The following is a 14,379-nucleotide window of genomic DNA, read 5'->3' on the forward strand; positions in this document are numbered from 1 at the left end:
TCTTCTCTGTAACTCTGCCTTTCCAAGAAAGTAAATCTTTTTTAAAAAGGAAAAAAAAAGTGAGCTTGGGGTTCTCCGTGGGAGCTTGAGCCCAAGCTTACCCTCTCCAGCTCTCCTGGTGATTCTTTGGGGATCACACCTACCAAGAGCTCAAAAACCAGTCACAGCTTAAAGTACCTCACACACAGCTAACTTGCCAAGAACTTAGGTCCAGATGGGCTCTGCATCTCTTGCAAGGGCTTCCTGGGTGAGGTGACATTGCTGGGACAGAAGGATACAATTCTGAACCTCTGGGCAAGTCCAGGCCTGTTAACCAGGTATGCTCACAGAGCAGCACACCAAGGCCGACTCATCAAGCCTTGTCTGTGGAGGGAGGCCAAGAAGCAGACATTCTGGCTTTGTGGGTCAGATTATCTCTACCATAACTGCTGGTTTTACCCTGCAAACACTACTAGATATGTGTAAGCAAATAGGCACGACTGTGCTCCAAAAACGTTTGATTCACTGAAACAGGTGTTCTGTGGGTTGCAGTGTTTCAGACTGTCCAGTGACACTCTCAGGTTGAGACCTGCTGGCTGGCACGCAGAGATCTCACACATATTGCATGTGGGGTTAATTCCCCTGAGGGCAAGGGTCCCAGATTTGGGAGACTGAGGATGGAGTGGCTGAGCTAGGCACCCTAGAGGTGCTTCATAAATGTTCAGTGAATGCAAGGGGGGGAAAAAGCCTGGGAGCTTGTGGGAGACAACAAGGCCCATTGAGAACTACCTCTGGGTCTTGCATCACGAAGCACATGAAGCCAGAGACTGGGAAATGGCCCTGAAACTGTGCAGCCAAGTGGGTTCCGGGGAACTGAGTCACATAGCAGGAGGAAGGAGCAGAAAGCTGACCCGAGACCTCAGTTATGCTTGAAGGAATGCATGGCAGTGAGGGCTCCAAGTCGTGGCTGGGGAAAGGATTGAGTTATCAGGTCTAGAGAGAACGACACAAAAACCAGACCTGGAAAACCTTGAACTTCATTTTATACAAACAAAACAACTACAGCTACTGACAAAGAACTCACTCCTTATGACAGATTACTGTGGTGATCCGAAGTTAAAAACAGCACTTTTGCTTTTTTGGCAACTTTTGATTACAACAATAAAAGCTCTTTTCATGAATATGCAGCCTCCATTGTATTTTTCCTCCTAACGAATGTGACATTCCATTCACGTGAGACAAAACCAAAGAGGACCAATGGCTGTGGAACAGGGACCTCTAGAGGAAGCTCCCAAGGAGGGTCCTGAGGCTTTCTGGCCAGCCAAGAGGTCATGAGGAGAGGATGAGACAACCAGAGGGCAGTCAGCAAGGAAACAAGGCGTGTTCTCACTCCCACCACCTCAATGGACTAACTCTTAGTATGGATCAGCTGGTTTGATCAACTTGGACTGGTGGCTGAAGGGTTTCCCACAAGCAACACAGTCAAAGGGCTTCACCCAGTGTGGATCCTCTGATGCTGGGTGAGGACTGATCGCTGGCTAAAGGCTCTTTTTCCTCTAGACTCCTGCAATTATTAGCACCAATGATTTCAGACTTCAGGAGCATAGTGCATGTGGGAACACCTTCAGCTCTTCCACCTCATCAGCATCAAGAGCTTCAGCGATCAAGGTGCAAGAGCTCTGAGTGTCAGATCACCTCTTCAGCATCAGGCAATCCAGCGTGCAGAAGCCCTCGTCCTGTATGGCCACTGGTGCTAGCCCCAGTCATTCCACCTTCACTGTAACTACCTGCGAACAGCCTAGGGAAACCAGCAGCGATGGCCCAGGCACTCACATAGGAGACCTGGAGAAAGCTCCTGGCTCTGGCCTGGCCAGGTGCTGATCCTCCCCTTTCTTCCCCCAGGACTTATTTTATCTTTATTGGAAAGTCAGATATACAGAGAAAGATCTTCTGTCTGCTGATTCATTCCCCAAGTGGCCACAACAGCCAGAACTGAGCTGACTTAAAGCCAGGAGCCAGGAGCTTCCTCTGAGTCTCTGATGTGGGTGCAGGATTTCAAGGCTTTGGGCTGTCCTCTACTGCTTTCCCAGGCCACAAGCAGGGAGCTGGATGAGAAATGGGGCATCTGGGATATGAACTGACATCCATATGGGATCCCAGTGCTAACAAGGTGAGGATTTAGCCATTAAGCTAACAAGCTGGCCACCTCGGCCCCGCCCCGTTTGTTTGTTTGTTTTAAATCAGAAGATGGTAAGACTTCTCATCACCTCACGGGAGTCACAATTATCTGCAGTTTCTCTGTCAGGAGCTGCTCTGGCTCTAAATGAACAAAGTTTGCCACGTTTAGCAATGAGATTTGTTTCTGCTATGGATGGATTTGTGGGTAACCAGGGCTGAGCACCAAACAAAAACACCCACAACAACATTCACTGCACCCACAGTTTCTTCCACCAAGTGCAAATTCTGACTGGCTGTGTTGGTTGCATTCATGGAGCAGTTCTTCGATTTGTGTATACTTCATCTTTTCTCTTGGTGTTATCAAGTAACGCTGGAGCTTGGGCTGAGGGTTCGCTAACATCACGTCCGTAAAGGTTCTCTCCAATAAACCTTTGACATCCAGCAAGTATTGAGTGTCTGCTGAAGGTTTTCCACACTCACTACCAAAGACAGTTACATAGTGAGAGGGAGATAAAGGAAAAGCCATTCCAGCTGCTGCCCCCTCCCCAAATGAGCACAATGAAAGCAAGCTGGAGGCCCAGCGGCAGCCTAGCAGCTAAAGTTCTTTCCTTGCACACGCCACAATCCCATTTGAGCATCGGTTCTAATCACAGTGGCCCCACTTCTCATCCTGGGAAAGCAGTCAAGGATGGCCCAAGGCCTGGCTTTGGGTCAGCTCAGCTCTGCCTGTGTCGGCCGGCCACTTCAGGAGGAAGCCAGCATATTGAAGACCTGCCTTCTTCCCTCTGTAAAATCTGCTTTTCCAAGAAACCTGAGTAAATCTTTAAAAAATGAAGATAGGGGGCCCGACGGCGTGGCCTAGCGGCAAAAGTCCTCGCCTTGAACGTGCTGGGATCCCATTTGGGCACCGGTTCGAATCCGGCAGCTCCACTTCCCATCCAACTCCCTGCTTGTGGCCTGGGAAAGCAGGAGAGGACGGCCCAAGTCTTTGGGACCCTGCACCTGCGTGGGAGACCCGGAAGAGGTTCCTGGTTCCCAGCTTTGGATCAACGCAGCACCAGCCTTTGCGGTCGCTTGGGGAGTGAATCATCGGACGGAAGATCATCCTGTCTTTCTCTCCATCCGCCTTTCCAATAAAGATAAATTTTTTAAAAAATGAAAATAAACATTATAAACCAGAGAAAAACTTATTAATATGAAGATGGTGATGTGGCCTGAGCTTTACCCCCCCCTTTTAAAATAAACTACCAGTTGAATCACAGAGATCCCATGTTTATTCGTGGCTTTTTGTCCAGCAGGTAGTTTCAATGAGTAGGTCGCGGCCACGACCGTCGCCGCGCAGAGGGGGCTGCACTGGTCCACCGGCTGCTTCCAGGGACGGAGGCTGCGATGGGGCGACCAAGGTGGCTAAATGCTGACCTTGTCAGCACCGGGATCCCACCATCCCCTGCTGGTCCCCGAGCGAAGGTCCTCCGCGGCCTCACGTGTGCAGCGGACCGGCCCTCCCAGCTGCTTCCCGCCCGGCTCAGAAGGAAGCACACACCTGGGCAGCACAGGCCGCTCGGTGGGCGTCCCTCGGTGGGCGTCCCGGGCTGCGGAAGCCAGCACCGTCCCTCGGTGCGCAGCCGCCTGCACGGTGCGCGTCACCCTGTCGCCGGACCGTAACATAAAGTCGCGGGCGCACCCCGCACTGCACTCCTCCGGAGGACACACTTCTGCGCCCGCCCCTGGCCGCGCGCGCCCGGAACCCTGCGTCGCGGACGCGTTTCCGGAGGGGCGAATTCGGCGACGGACGCCATCGTGCGCAGTTCCGGCGGCGACTACGAACATGGCGGTGAGAGGCGAGGGTCCCCGTGACCGTTGTGCTGCCCTTCCCTCCGCAGCCTCCGGTCCGCCCTGCCCGGGACGCGGCCGTGAGGGCGCCGCCGCCTCGCGAAAGCCCAAGAAGAAGGAGAAGGCCCGGAGCGCGGCGAATGTGCGGGACGGCGGCGACCCGGCCGCGGAGGGCGCCCCGCCGAGCGCCGAGGCCCAGGCACGGGAGGCCGGGGAGGATGGGGATGGACGAGGAGGGACGGGAGGACGGGGACAGAGAGGGCGGGGAGGGGAGGACGGAGACGGGGAAGACGAGGAGGGATGGGGAGGGGAGGACGGGAGGACGTTGAGGGAGGATGGAGCGGGGAGGGACGGAGAGGGACGGAGAGACCGGGAGAGAGGCACAGGAGGACGGGACGGGGAGGGAGGACGGAGAGGGATGGGTAGGACGGGGACAGAGAGGGGAGGATGGAGAGGGACGGGAGGGCGGGCATATCGGGCTTCTCGGCTCTCACAGCCGCGTCCGCCCCGCCGCAGGCTGAGCAGCTGGCCCGGGAGCTGGCCTGGTGTGTGGAGCAGCTGGAGCTGGGCCTGAGGACACGGAAAGCCACGGAGAGACAGAGTGAGAGCTGCGCGGGAGGCGGGCGGGGTGTGCGGAGGAGTGGGGAGGCGGGCGGGGTGTGCGGAGGAGTGGGTGTGCGGGAGGTGTGGGGAGGTGGGCGGGGTGGGCGGGATTGTGAGGGGTGCACAGGAGGTGGGGGATGTGTGGGATGCGGGTGCACAGGGAGGTGCGGCGTGTGTGTGAAGCAGGTGCGCGGGAGGCAGGTGCTGACCCACTGTGTGGCCACAGGAGAGCAGGCCGCTGGTGCCCTGCGGAGCCTGCGCAGTGAACGGACACCCCTGCCCCGCAAGCGGCAGCTGATGCGCACCTTGTTCGGAGACTACCGCGCTCGCATGGAAGCCGAGTCGCTGGAGGCCCTGCGGTCCCTTCGGGCTGGTGAGGAGCTGCTGTCAGGGTGTCGAGGTCCAGGCGGGGGCTGAGGTGTGGGAGTCTGGACACCATTCCTCCACCAGGCCTGAGCAGCCTTCGGGTCACTCCCGTCTGACTGTCCCCAGCTGCTCGGACCGCGAGGGTGCAGCCTGTCGCAGAGGCCGCCAGGAAGAAGAGCCGGACGGTCTGCAGGCCCCGTCCAGCTTCTAGAGCCGAGGCCGCTGTGGGCATGCCTGAGGAAGAGTTCAAGTTCAATTTCTTCTAGTCTTCACAGTGGATTCTATGGTGCTACGTGGAGGTCTGGGCGGATGCAGGCCTGGTGCCTGGGTCCAGTCCATCAGGCCAGCACAGGTGTCCACATCTCTCCCAAGAGGGAGAGAGGAAGGGCGTGCAGGCTCTTCAAGAGGTTATCAAGTATCTTGCCAGTCGGACTTGTTGGAAAGCTGCATTTTGTACACTGATGCTTAAATTTGATAACGTGCACATTAAATATTTCATTGTTTAACACATTTTGTCTTTTTCAATTTTGAATTTTATGGTACGTTTCCCTAGGGTCTGGGATTTCCCTACCCCTTATGTTTGCTGTCTTTCATTGATGGACTTGGTGCATGGAGCCAGTAATAGCACACGTGGACTACTGACTGATGGTCAGTAGCCAAAGTTTATTAACAGCATCAAACTTTTAAAAGAAGGTTGTCACACAGGCACCCAGGGAGGGCTGCTTTGAGCTGTTTACATTTCAATAGCAAGAGACAGTCTCCCAGTATACAACTTGGTCCTGTAGCAGGTCCTTTATGTAAACCTGCAAACCAGGAGTTTTCGGGTTCATTCATCTGCTTCCCGGGCCTTTCAGAAGAGGTTGAATTGGCTCTGTCTCCCACAGTAGCAAAGATTCTGAATATCCTTCTGCAAATCCCCCTTCTGTGTTTTGTAAATTGTATCTGGAAGGTGTAGCTAGGGAGAACATGTTTTTGGAAGAGGCAGAAATGGAGAGAAGCAGTATTATATATTATACAGAGATAACTTCACCAGGGATCACATACCCTGCCTATTATTCCTTCTAACACCTCAGCATCCTTTTCCCAGGAGAATGAACCCTGCTGCTGTCAGCAATAGGAGCTGATGACTGCTCCGGCTGCTTCATGCTAGGAAGGGGTGGGGAGGGGCTGCAGCAGGAAGGCGTTCTCGAGGGAATGCATCATAACATAGCTTCAGTTTCTCCCATGCTACCATGTTTCTGAATCTAGATGTGAAAGATGTTAGGTTGGAATCTTTCTCAGAGTAAACATGAGCCCTGAGCACCTTAGTTTAAGATTAATGAACAGTCAACTCCATAAAGGCAACAAAATATGTGAAGCTTTCCTGAGCTGCACAAAGAGCCTAAATCAGAGTGGCATAGGAAGAGTAAAAGGATCAACATTAGCATCAGGCTATAATCCGTCATATATGAGAGTTAAATACAAGTTTAACATCAAAGTTTCTATGTGGTAGCAGCTTGTTTAGCATTAACATTTTTGAATTGAGAGTTTTTTGGGGGAGAATCTTAACCCATAATATAAACATAGCAGTTTATAGCACTCTAGTGAGATTTTATAGAACTTAATGTACTCTAGGGTAATCAAAAGTTTTATAGTTTTTTTTTGAGGATTTATTTGTTGTTATTGCAAAGTCAGATATACAGAGAGGAGGAGAGACAGACAGGAAGATCTTCCGTCCAATGATTCATTCCCCAAGTGAGTGCAACGGCCGGTGCTGCGTTGATCCAAAGCCAGGAGCCAAGAACCTCCTCCAGGTCTCCCATGCGGGTGCAGGGTCCCAGGCTTTGGGCCGTCCTCAACTGCTTTCCCAGGCCACAAGCAGGGAGTTGGATGGGAAGCGGAGCTGCCCATATGGGATCCCAGTGTGTTCAAGGCGAGGACTTCAGCTGCTGGGCCACTGCGCTGGGCCCAAAGGATTTCTTTGAAACTCAATTTAAATAAATGATAATTTAGACACCAAATAAAATTCTAATAAAGGTTTTGATACTTCTTAAACCAAACCTTCTGCCCAAGTAGGCTATTCATGACTATTCATGACTATTCAAGCCTTTCATGGTATTCACTTAGCTAGAATGACCTTCACCGCTGGAAAATTATGTGTAGGTCACAGCTTAAAGTCCATTTCTGCCAAGAATCCACCTGCTTGTCAGTAACCATGAAAGGTCTGAGATCTCACTTCACTTGCCATTTAACAGTTTAGCTAGCCGTAGTTTCATGAATGCTGGTAGAAGACATGGAACTCCTCCTAAGTTACTGGTTAAGGGCCAATTTTTACCTGTAATCTGCCTTCTGAGTAAAAATAAATCAACCTTTAAAAACAAAACAAAAAGCAACTGTTTTAATTTGTGAAATGACGAGTTGTTCTTATCTTTTTGGGATTTGGAGAAAGGGCTTTCTCGAGAATGATGCAGGCGAGGTACCCTCTCCCAGAATGGTGGACAGACACATTTTTTACACTTAGTTCAGAGTTTTCTGACTGTATTTAGGTTAACTTAAAAAGCATATTGAGATGAAGATGTGTGGGCAAGTCGTTAATTCTGGAGTCAATTGTGGGAGAAAAGATGAGGACGAAAGGCAGGGAAGGAAAGTTCACTCAAAGGTGCACAGATGGGTGTTACTATGCACAATGGCTTCTCGAATTCTTTGAGACCCTCTGAGACTTGGCACAGAACTCACCTCAGGCTCTGCCTGCTAAGATGTGAAGCAGCTGGATGCTAATCCATCACAGTTGCCCTCAAGTGGTTGTAGGTCATGGTGTTAACTCTGGCTGTGTTAGCCTGCTCTGCCCAAGTCAACCTGTTCTGCCCTCAGGCAAAGAAACACCTAGTCTCAAAATGCCCTCTGGAGAGATGTTTGATAAGAAGGCTGCCATGTATATAGGAAATGTTCATTACAGCTAAAGGTAACCCCTGACAGGGCTCAGAAGTGGACGGGACACCAGCACCATCGCCTGCAGACTTGAGGTAAGAGCCTGCACACCAGCTCCACCAACAGCCCTTTCAGCCAGTTTAGCTAGGTGGTTTTTTCTTTCCCTCAGAGGATTGATTACTTGCGCCCTTGCCCTAATTCTTCGAACAGGTGTATATGGAATCTCTCCCAATAAGCTCATAGCAGGACTCTGAGATGGCAGCAACCTGCACAGCTCCATCTGTGGGCATGGCCGGTGCCATGGTGACCCCATTCTTGGCGGCAGTAGGAAGAGCAAGGCCTTGCCCAGGGAGTTCCTGTGCTTACTGTCATCATCTTTGAGAATGAAGGGTAGGGTGAGAACTAACATAAACAGAAACTGCATTGTTTCTCTCGCTTGTAATGAAAGCGTTCTGACTCATTGTCAGTTTCATCAAAAAACAAATGACAACCGTATGGTAAATTATTAATGATAGGCAAGGGTTAAAAGAATCCGAAGTCCACAGTGTCAGAACCAGGCGTTCTGTTTCTTCTGTTACATGGTGGTGGAGTGGAGTAGAAAGAGTAAGAACAAGCAGACTCTAACTTGAATTCTAATAAAGGTTGATTTGTGTCGTACAAAACAGATGATCTGTGAATACAGAGTGAGGCCAACGTGCAAACACAGGGAGAAGACTGACATGTGCCAGCCAAGGAACGCCCAAGGACAGACTCTTCCTCAATGCCTTCAGAAGGAGCCAGCCCAGCTGACACCTCCATCTGGGACTCTGCTTCCTGAGTTACAGGACAATACACTCCTATTGATGATCCTCGGTTATGGCAATCCTAGGAAACCAACACACAGACTGCGTAAGAAAACAACTAAATCCAGGTTTGGGAAGAGGGATGGAGAGTGATAAAGGACAAAAAATATCATCAGGTTAAGGGACATGGCAGGGAGAGGTATTCTGAGCCCAGGGATGTGGGATGAGAGTCAAGAAAGGGTTAGGATCATGTTGAGGTACAGGTGACTGAAGGACTCACTCTCTACTAAGGGGCCTGTTCTTTTCATCTCTCTCTGCTCTCCTTGGAATACCATCTGCTTTCTTCCAGCGCTTTGAGGAGCCACTGCTGGACAACTCTACGTGCTTTTCCCTTGCCATGACTGCAGTGACAGGTCTCTCAGGTACCCACACACCTGCCTTTGGAACCTTTGATCTCTTTATGATAATGGCCTCCGAGACTCTTGCCTCTCTAGGCCATGACTTCCCTGAGAGCAAGGACCAGGCATTTTCCATTATTTTTGAAAGAAATGAATGAATGCTTGGTTGGATGAAGGCAAATACTTGACAGGAATACTAAAAACTAGCTTTCTTCCTGGGAGAAATTAATGTATTTCCTGGGCTCCACGTAATTGTAGGATGTAAGAACTATTGGTTGGCAGGATCAGAAGACGTAAAGGGCTGTAATAGGTTGAGCATGACAACACCGTGACTAAAGTTGGGTAGCAGTTGCTCATTATCCATTCAGGCACACACATGCATGGAATGCTAAGCTATTCCAGGCACTGAGCCAAGTGCCAGTGATACAAAAAGGGAAAAGCTAAAATTCTACAGGTTGGTGCGGAATAACACTTCTAAACAAGGAAAGCAAAAGGATGCCATTTTCTAAGACATTTGCTCCATCATGAGTTGCATTCAACACTTCAGACTTCAGTTCAAAGTCAGCCACTGTGAGTATTTGGGGATAAAAGATCAGTAATGGAAGAATAAACCCCATACTTTGTGCAGACATTATATTATGTGGCGACTTGGAGAATCCGAGAAGGTGTCACCAACTGGTCATTTTGACAAACTAGTCATCTGCAGCTGCTAAAAGGAGGCTGGGAAGGTGAGACTTGGCAGAGGCCTACGGGAAGCTGTGGTCACATCTGTGGGCCATCTTGCAGGCATCTGGAGATGAGCCAGTGTGTATGGTTGGCATGTCTAGTGTTGAGTGCCAGCTATAGATGCATTTACCCTTGCCACCTTGTCGATGAGCCTGGTGAGCAGACACGGGTTGTTGGAGAAGGCTGAACCTTGTACATCTTGGCATACCATCTGCTGAAGATAGTCTTGTCAACGAACATAACTGTCTTCATATACTGTGACCATTTATTTTTTTTTCGATGATTTATTTATTTGAAAAAATTACAAGAGGGGGAAAGACAAAAGGAGAGAGATTTTTCATCTACTGGCTCACTCCCTAGGTGGCTGGACCAGTAAAGTTTAAGGAAATTTGTTCACACATAAACAGTACAAGTGGAGACACAGTTAAGTACTTATTTTTGTTAAATACAATAGAAAAGAGCAACAAAATCAAGTATTTTCAATGTAATCTAATGAAAAACATTTAAGACAAAGCAAAATTAAAAGGAGAGCAATAAAACCCAAATAAACAAGTAAAGATGGAGCAGGAGATACCCAGTAAAACAGGTGCTGAAATAGATGAGGAAAATTATGGACTTCATACAAATGAACTTTAAAAATTAAACATTTGGGAAAATGTAATTTTGAATAAGCAAGTCAGGCTTTAGCCACTAAGGCACTGCGCCGGGCCCTTGGTAATTTTTACTTTCTTTTCATAAAACATTTAAAGGGAGGAGAATAAGCTAGAAAAATGCTGTTTGCTCGCTCAATAGAATGGCCATGATATCTTAGATACATGTTAGAAGAAGTTGTCAGTACCCATGATGAAGACGAATGACACCATCTGTCATTCATTGCTGGTGGGAATGGCAGGCCAGTGGCAGGGTTGGTTTTTGTTTTGTTTTGTTTACAAACTAAAGAATTAATCTAGCTATTGTACTCCTTAGTGTTTACCCAAAGTAACTGAAGACTTACAGTCACACAAACACCCACGCATAGATGTTTATAACACCTTTATTCATAATTGCTGCAATGTGGAGCACTCAGCAGCCCTTCAGGAGGTGAATGGATAAGTAAACCGTGGTACACCAAGGCTATAGAATGCTATTCAGTGCTAAAAACAAATGAGCCATCAAATCCTAAAAAAATGTGAAGGAAACCTAAATGCATATTACTTCGGGAAAGAAGCCAACCAGAAGTCTGTGTGATGATGACTGCAAACATTCTGTAAAAGATAAGGCTAACAAGACAAGAAAAGATGAGTGGCTGGCAGGACTGGGGCAAGGAGGTATGTACAGGCAGAGCGCACAGGGCTTGCAGAGCAGTGAAGTGACCCGGGATGATATGATAGATTCCTGTCGTCACACATCTGTTCCAGCCCACAGAATGTGGGACCATGGAAGTGAACCACAATGTCAATAGTGGACACTGGGCAGTAACAATGGGTTGGTGAAGTTTATCAGCTACAAATGTTCCCTCTGGTGAGAAATGCTGATTGTGAGGCGCTCTGCTTGCCTGCCACAGAACTTCTCTGTACTTTCCATTTAGTCTTGCCATGAGGCTACAAGTGCTTTAAAAATAAGCTTAAGTTTCCATTTTTGAAGGCAGCAGTGTGTACATAGTTAATCACTTTGTGCCTGTTTAAGGCAAAATTCATGGGAGAAATGAAAGGAAACTGTTACTTCAGTGAACAAAAACCAGAGTCCAAAGCTCATTGGTAAAGGATCTTTTTTTTTTTTTTTTTTAAGGGAAGATGATCCCTTGTAGATATAACTTCATTAATTAAAAAAAAGAGAGAGTGCGCCTGGTGCGTGGCCTAGTGGCTGAAGTCCTCGCCTTGAGCGTGCTGGGATCCCATATGGGTGCCAGTTCTAATCCCAGGCAGCTCCACTTCCCATCCAGCTCCCTGCTTGTGGCCTGGGAGGGCAGTCGAGGACAGCCCAAGGCCTTGGGACCCTGCACCCATGTGGGAAACCTAGAAAGAGGTTCCTGGCTCCCGGCTTCGGATCGGCGCAGCATTGCCATTGCGACCACTTGGGGAGTGAATCATCGGACGGAAGATCTTCCTCTCTGTCTCTTCTTCTCTGTATGTCTGACTTTGCAATAAAAATAAATAAAAATTTTAAAAAGGCAGAGTTATGCAAAAAGAGTTACATAAAAAGAGAGATTTCCCCTCTGCTAGTTCACTGTCTAAATGGCTGCAATGACCAGGGGAGGGCCAGGCCTTGCCAGGAGCCTAGCACTCCATCTGTGTCTGCCACGTGGTGATATTCTAGCACTCCATCTATGTCTGCCACGTGGTGATATTAGCCCAGATGCTTAAGCCATCTTGTGGTGATTTGCTAGATGCATTAGCAGGGAGTTGGAGTGGAAGTGGATCATCTGGATAGTAAATCAGTACTCATATGGAGCGCCAGCATTGCAGACAACAGCTTAACCAGCTGAGCTATGATGCCTGCCCTTCAGATGTTGCTTCTCAATTGTCAGGGTGCCTATAGATTTTTTTTCCCACCCTCTACCACTGTCCAAATTTTGCAACTCAGGATGAAAAATGTGTGAAAAATCTGAAAAACAAAAAGCGTCTCTGGAGGGTGAGCAAAATGCGAGAGTCATAGGTGAGCTGAAAGTGGGACTGTGATCATACGGACGTGGACAGCCAGTCACTTCACAGAGAAGGAGGGGTGTAGAGGCCATGTTGTTGAGAGCTGCTGCCCATGCAAGACCTGCCAGCAATGACAGCTAGAACCTTCCTCCTGAAAGTGAACCTTCCTCCTGAAAGTGAACCCTTAGCCAACAAAGGACTGATACACACTCATTTTACCATAATTGAATCAGACGAGGCACACATATTTCTTATTTTTTAAGATTTATTTATTTTTATTGGAAAGGCAGATATACATAGAGGAGGAGAAACAGAGAGGAACATCTTCCTTCCGATGGTTCACTCCCCAAGTGAGCGCAACAACTGGAGCTGAGCCAATCCGAAGTCAATAGCCAAGAGCCCTTCCGGGTCTCCCACGCAGGTGCAGGGTCCCAAAGATTTGGGCCGTCCTCAACTGCTTTCCCAGGCCACAACCAGGGAGCTGGATGGGAAGCAGGGCCGCCGGGATTAGAACCGGCGACCATATGGGATCCCAGGCCGCGCAAGGTGAGGACCTTAACCACTGCACCACTTAGACACACCTATTTCTATGCAAGTTGTACACTCAATGGATAGTACTTTTAAAAAACTTGGTGGAATTGTGACGTCACAGGTGTCCGCCTGCTGATCCACTGACATGACTCCCTTGGAGTGAACAGTGTTCTCCCACTTTCTCTATAAAGTGCAGTGGCAGAAACTGCTATGCATTCACCAAACACTGCTCCTTCAACAAGGGGCACATACAGCACTTCATTCCCCACCTTCCCCATGATACCGGAGGGACCGCATGACTGAGTTCTGCTGTGCTTCTGAAACTCTCAAGAAAGAGAGAAAAGGGAAGAAAGAAGGGGGGGTTGATAAGAAAGAAAGAAAGAAAGAAAGAAAGAAAGAAAGAAAGAAAGAAAGAAAGAAAAGAAAGAGAAAGAGAGAAAAAGAAAAAGAGAAAGAACAAAGAAAGGGAAAAAAAGAAAGACCAGGAGGAAGAAAACAAAAATGCCCTTTCCAGTCTTTCTGCTTCTCTTTCTGTGTCAATCAACTGAATCCAGAGGAGAAGAAGTGTCATGGGAGGAAGGGTTCCTGGCTCTCTGAATGATGGCACAGTCTCCACGATGACCTCCACTGGACTGTGATGTGATTATGAACTGAAACGTCACTGTGCTCACCCCTGAGATCCTAGGAATGTTGCAACAGCATATGTATTTGAGTTCCTCCAGAGTCAGGCTTTGAGATATGGGTTGGTGTCCAAGTAATCTAATTAGAGGTGGTCCCAGGAAATAGGTGGTGGATGACAATGTGAGGTGGGAAGCAATGCATAGTACATGTATTCTACCACCGGTGAACTCTGGAAGGCAACAGAGAAGGGATCTCAAACTACCCTTCACGGTGAAGAGTGCGGTGCTGGTGGGTAATTTCCACGTCTTTTATTGGTTGAGAGGTGCTTCTAGAGTCAACAAATCTTAAGCATTCCCAGCCTGCTCTGCACACGAACCAAGGGTGTACACAGTGTCTTCAGGCAGAGTTAAACATATTTACAGGAGATTCTCACAGGTAGAAGTTAGGGCATCAGCAGCATCTTCTACAACACAGAGGCTTCTACCAACATTTCAACATGTAGGTAACTTAACACTCAAGTCTGAGTTTCTAACATCTTTCCTGAGGTAAGGAGCCAGTCAACACTGGGAACACAAAGTTGCATTTCTGAAAGGCAATCACTGACTGGGAATGCCTAATGATTGCCACTCTACAGAGAGTAGGGGTTCTGATTCTCCACCATCTCTGCCATGAGCTGAACCTGTGCCTCAGTTATGCATTGGAAACACGACCCCCAATGAAACAGTGCTAGGAGGTGGGACCCAATAGGAGATGGTTATATCATGGGAATTCCAACTGCATGAGTGTATGGTGTTGTCATGTGGGTGGACACGTCAGCCCCTTTGTCCCCTGCAT

At 48.7% G+C, this 14,379-nt stretch overlaps 1 protein-coding gene across 1 annotated transcript; it reads left to right on the forward strand.

The window, feature by feature from the left end:
• Positions 1-3,970: 3,970 nt before the first annotated feature.
• Positions 3,971-5,469, forward strand: CUNH8orf33 (chromosome unknown C8orf33 homolog). Its single transcript, XM_058659437.1, has 4 exons — positions 3,971-4,189; positions 4,507-4,591; positions 4,820-4,966; positions 5,086-5,469. The coding sequence occupies exons 1-4, from the start codon at positions 3,986-3,988 to the stop codon at positions 5,223-5,225; spliced, it is 576 nt and encodes a 191-aa protein (XP_058515420.1). The 5' UTR covers positions 3,971-3,985; the 3' UTR covers positions 5,226-5,469.
• Positions 5,470-14,379: the final 8,910 nt, after the last annotated feature.

This window comes from Ochotona princeps, unplaced genomic scaffold, assembly GCF_030435755.1.
Source record: "Ochotona princeps isolate mOchPri1 unplaced genomic scaffold, mOchPri1.hap1 HAP1_SCAFFOLD_121, whole genome shotgun sequence".
Lineage (NCBI taxonomy): Eukaryota > Metazoa > Chordata > Mammalia > Lagomorpha > Ochotonidae > Ochotona > Ochotona princeps.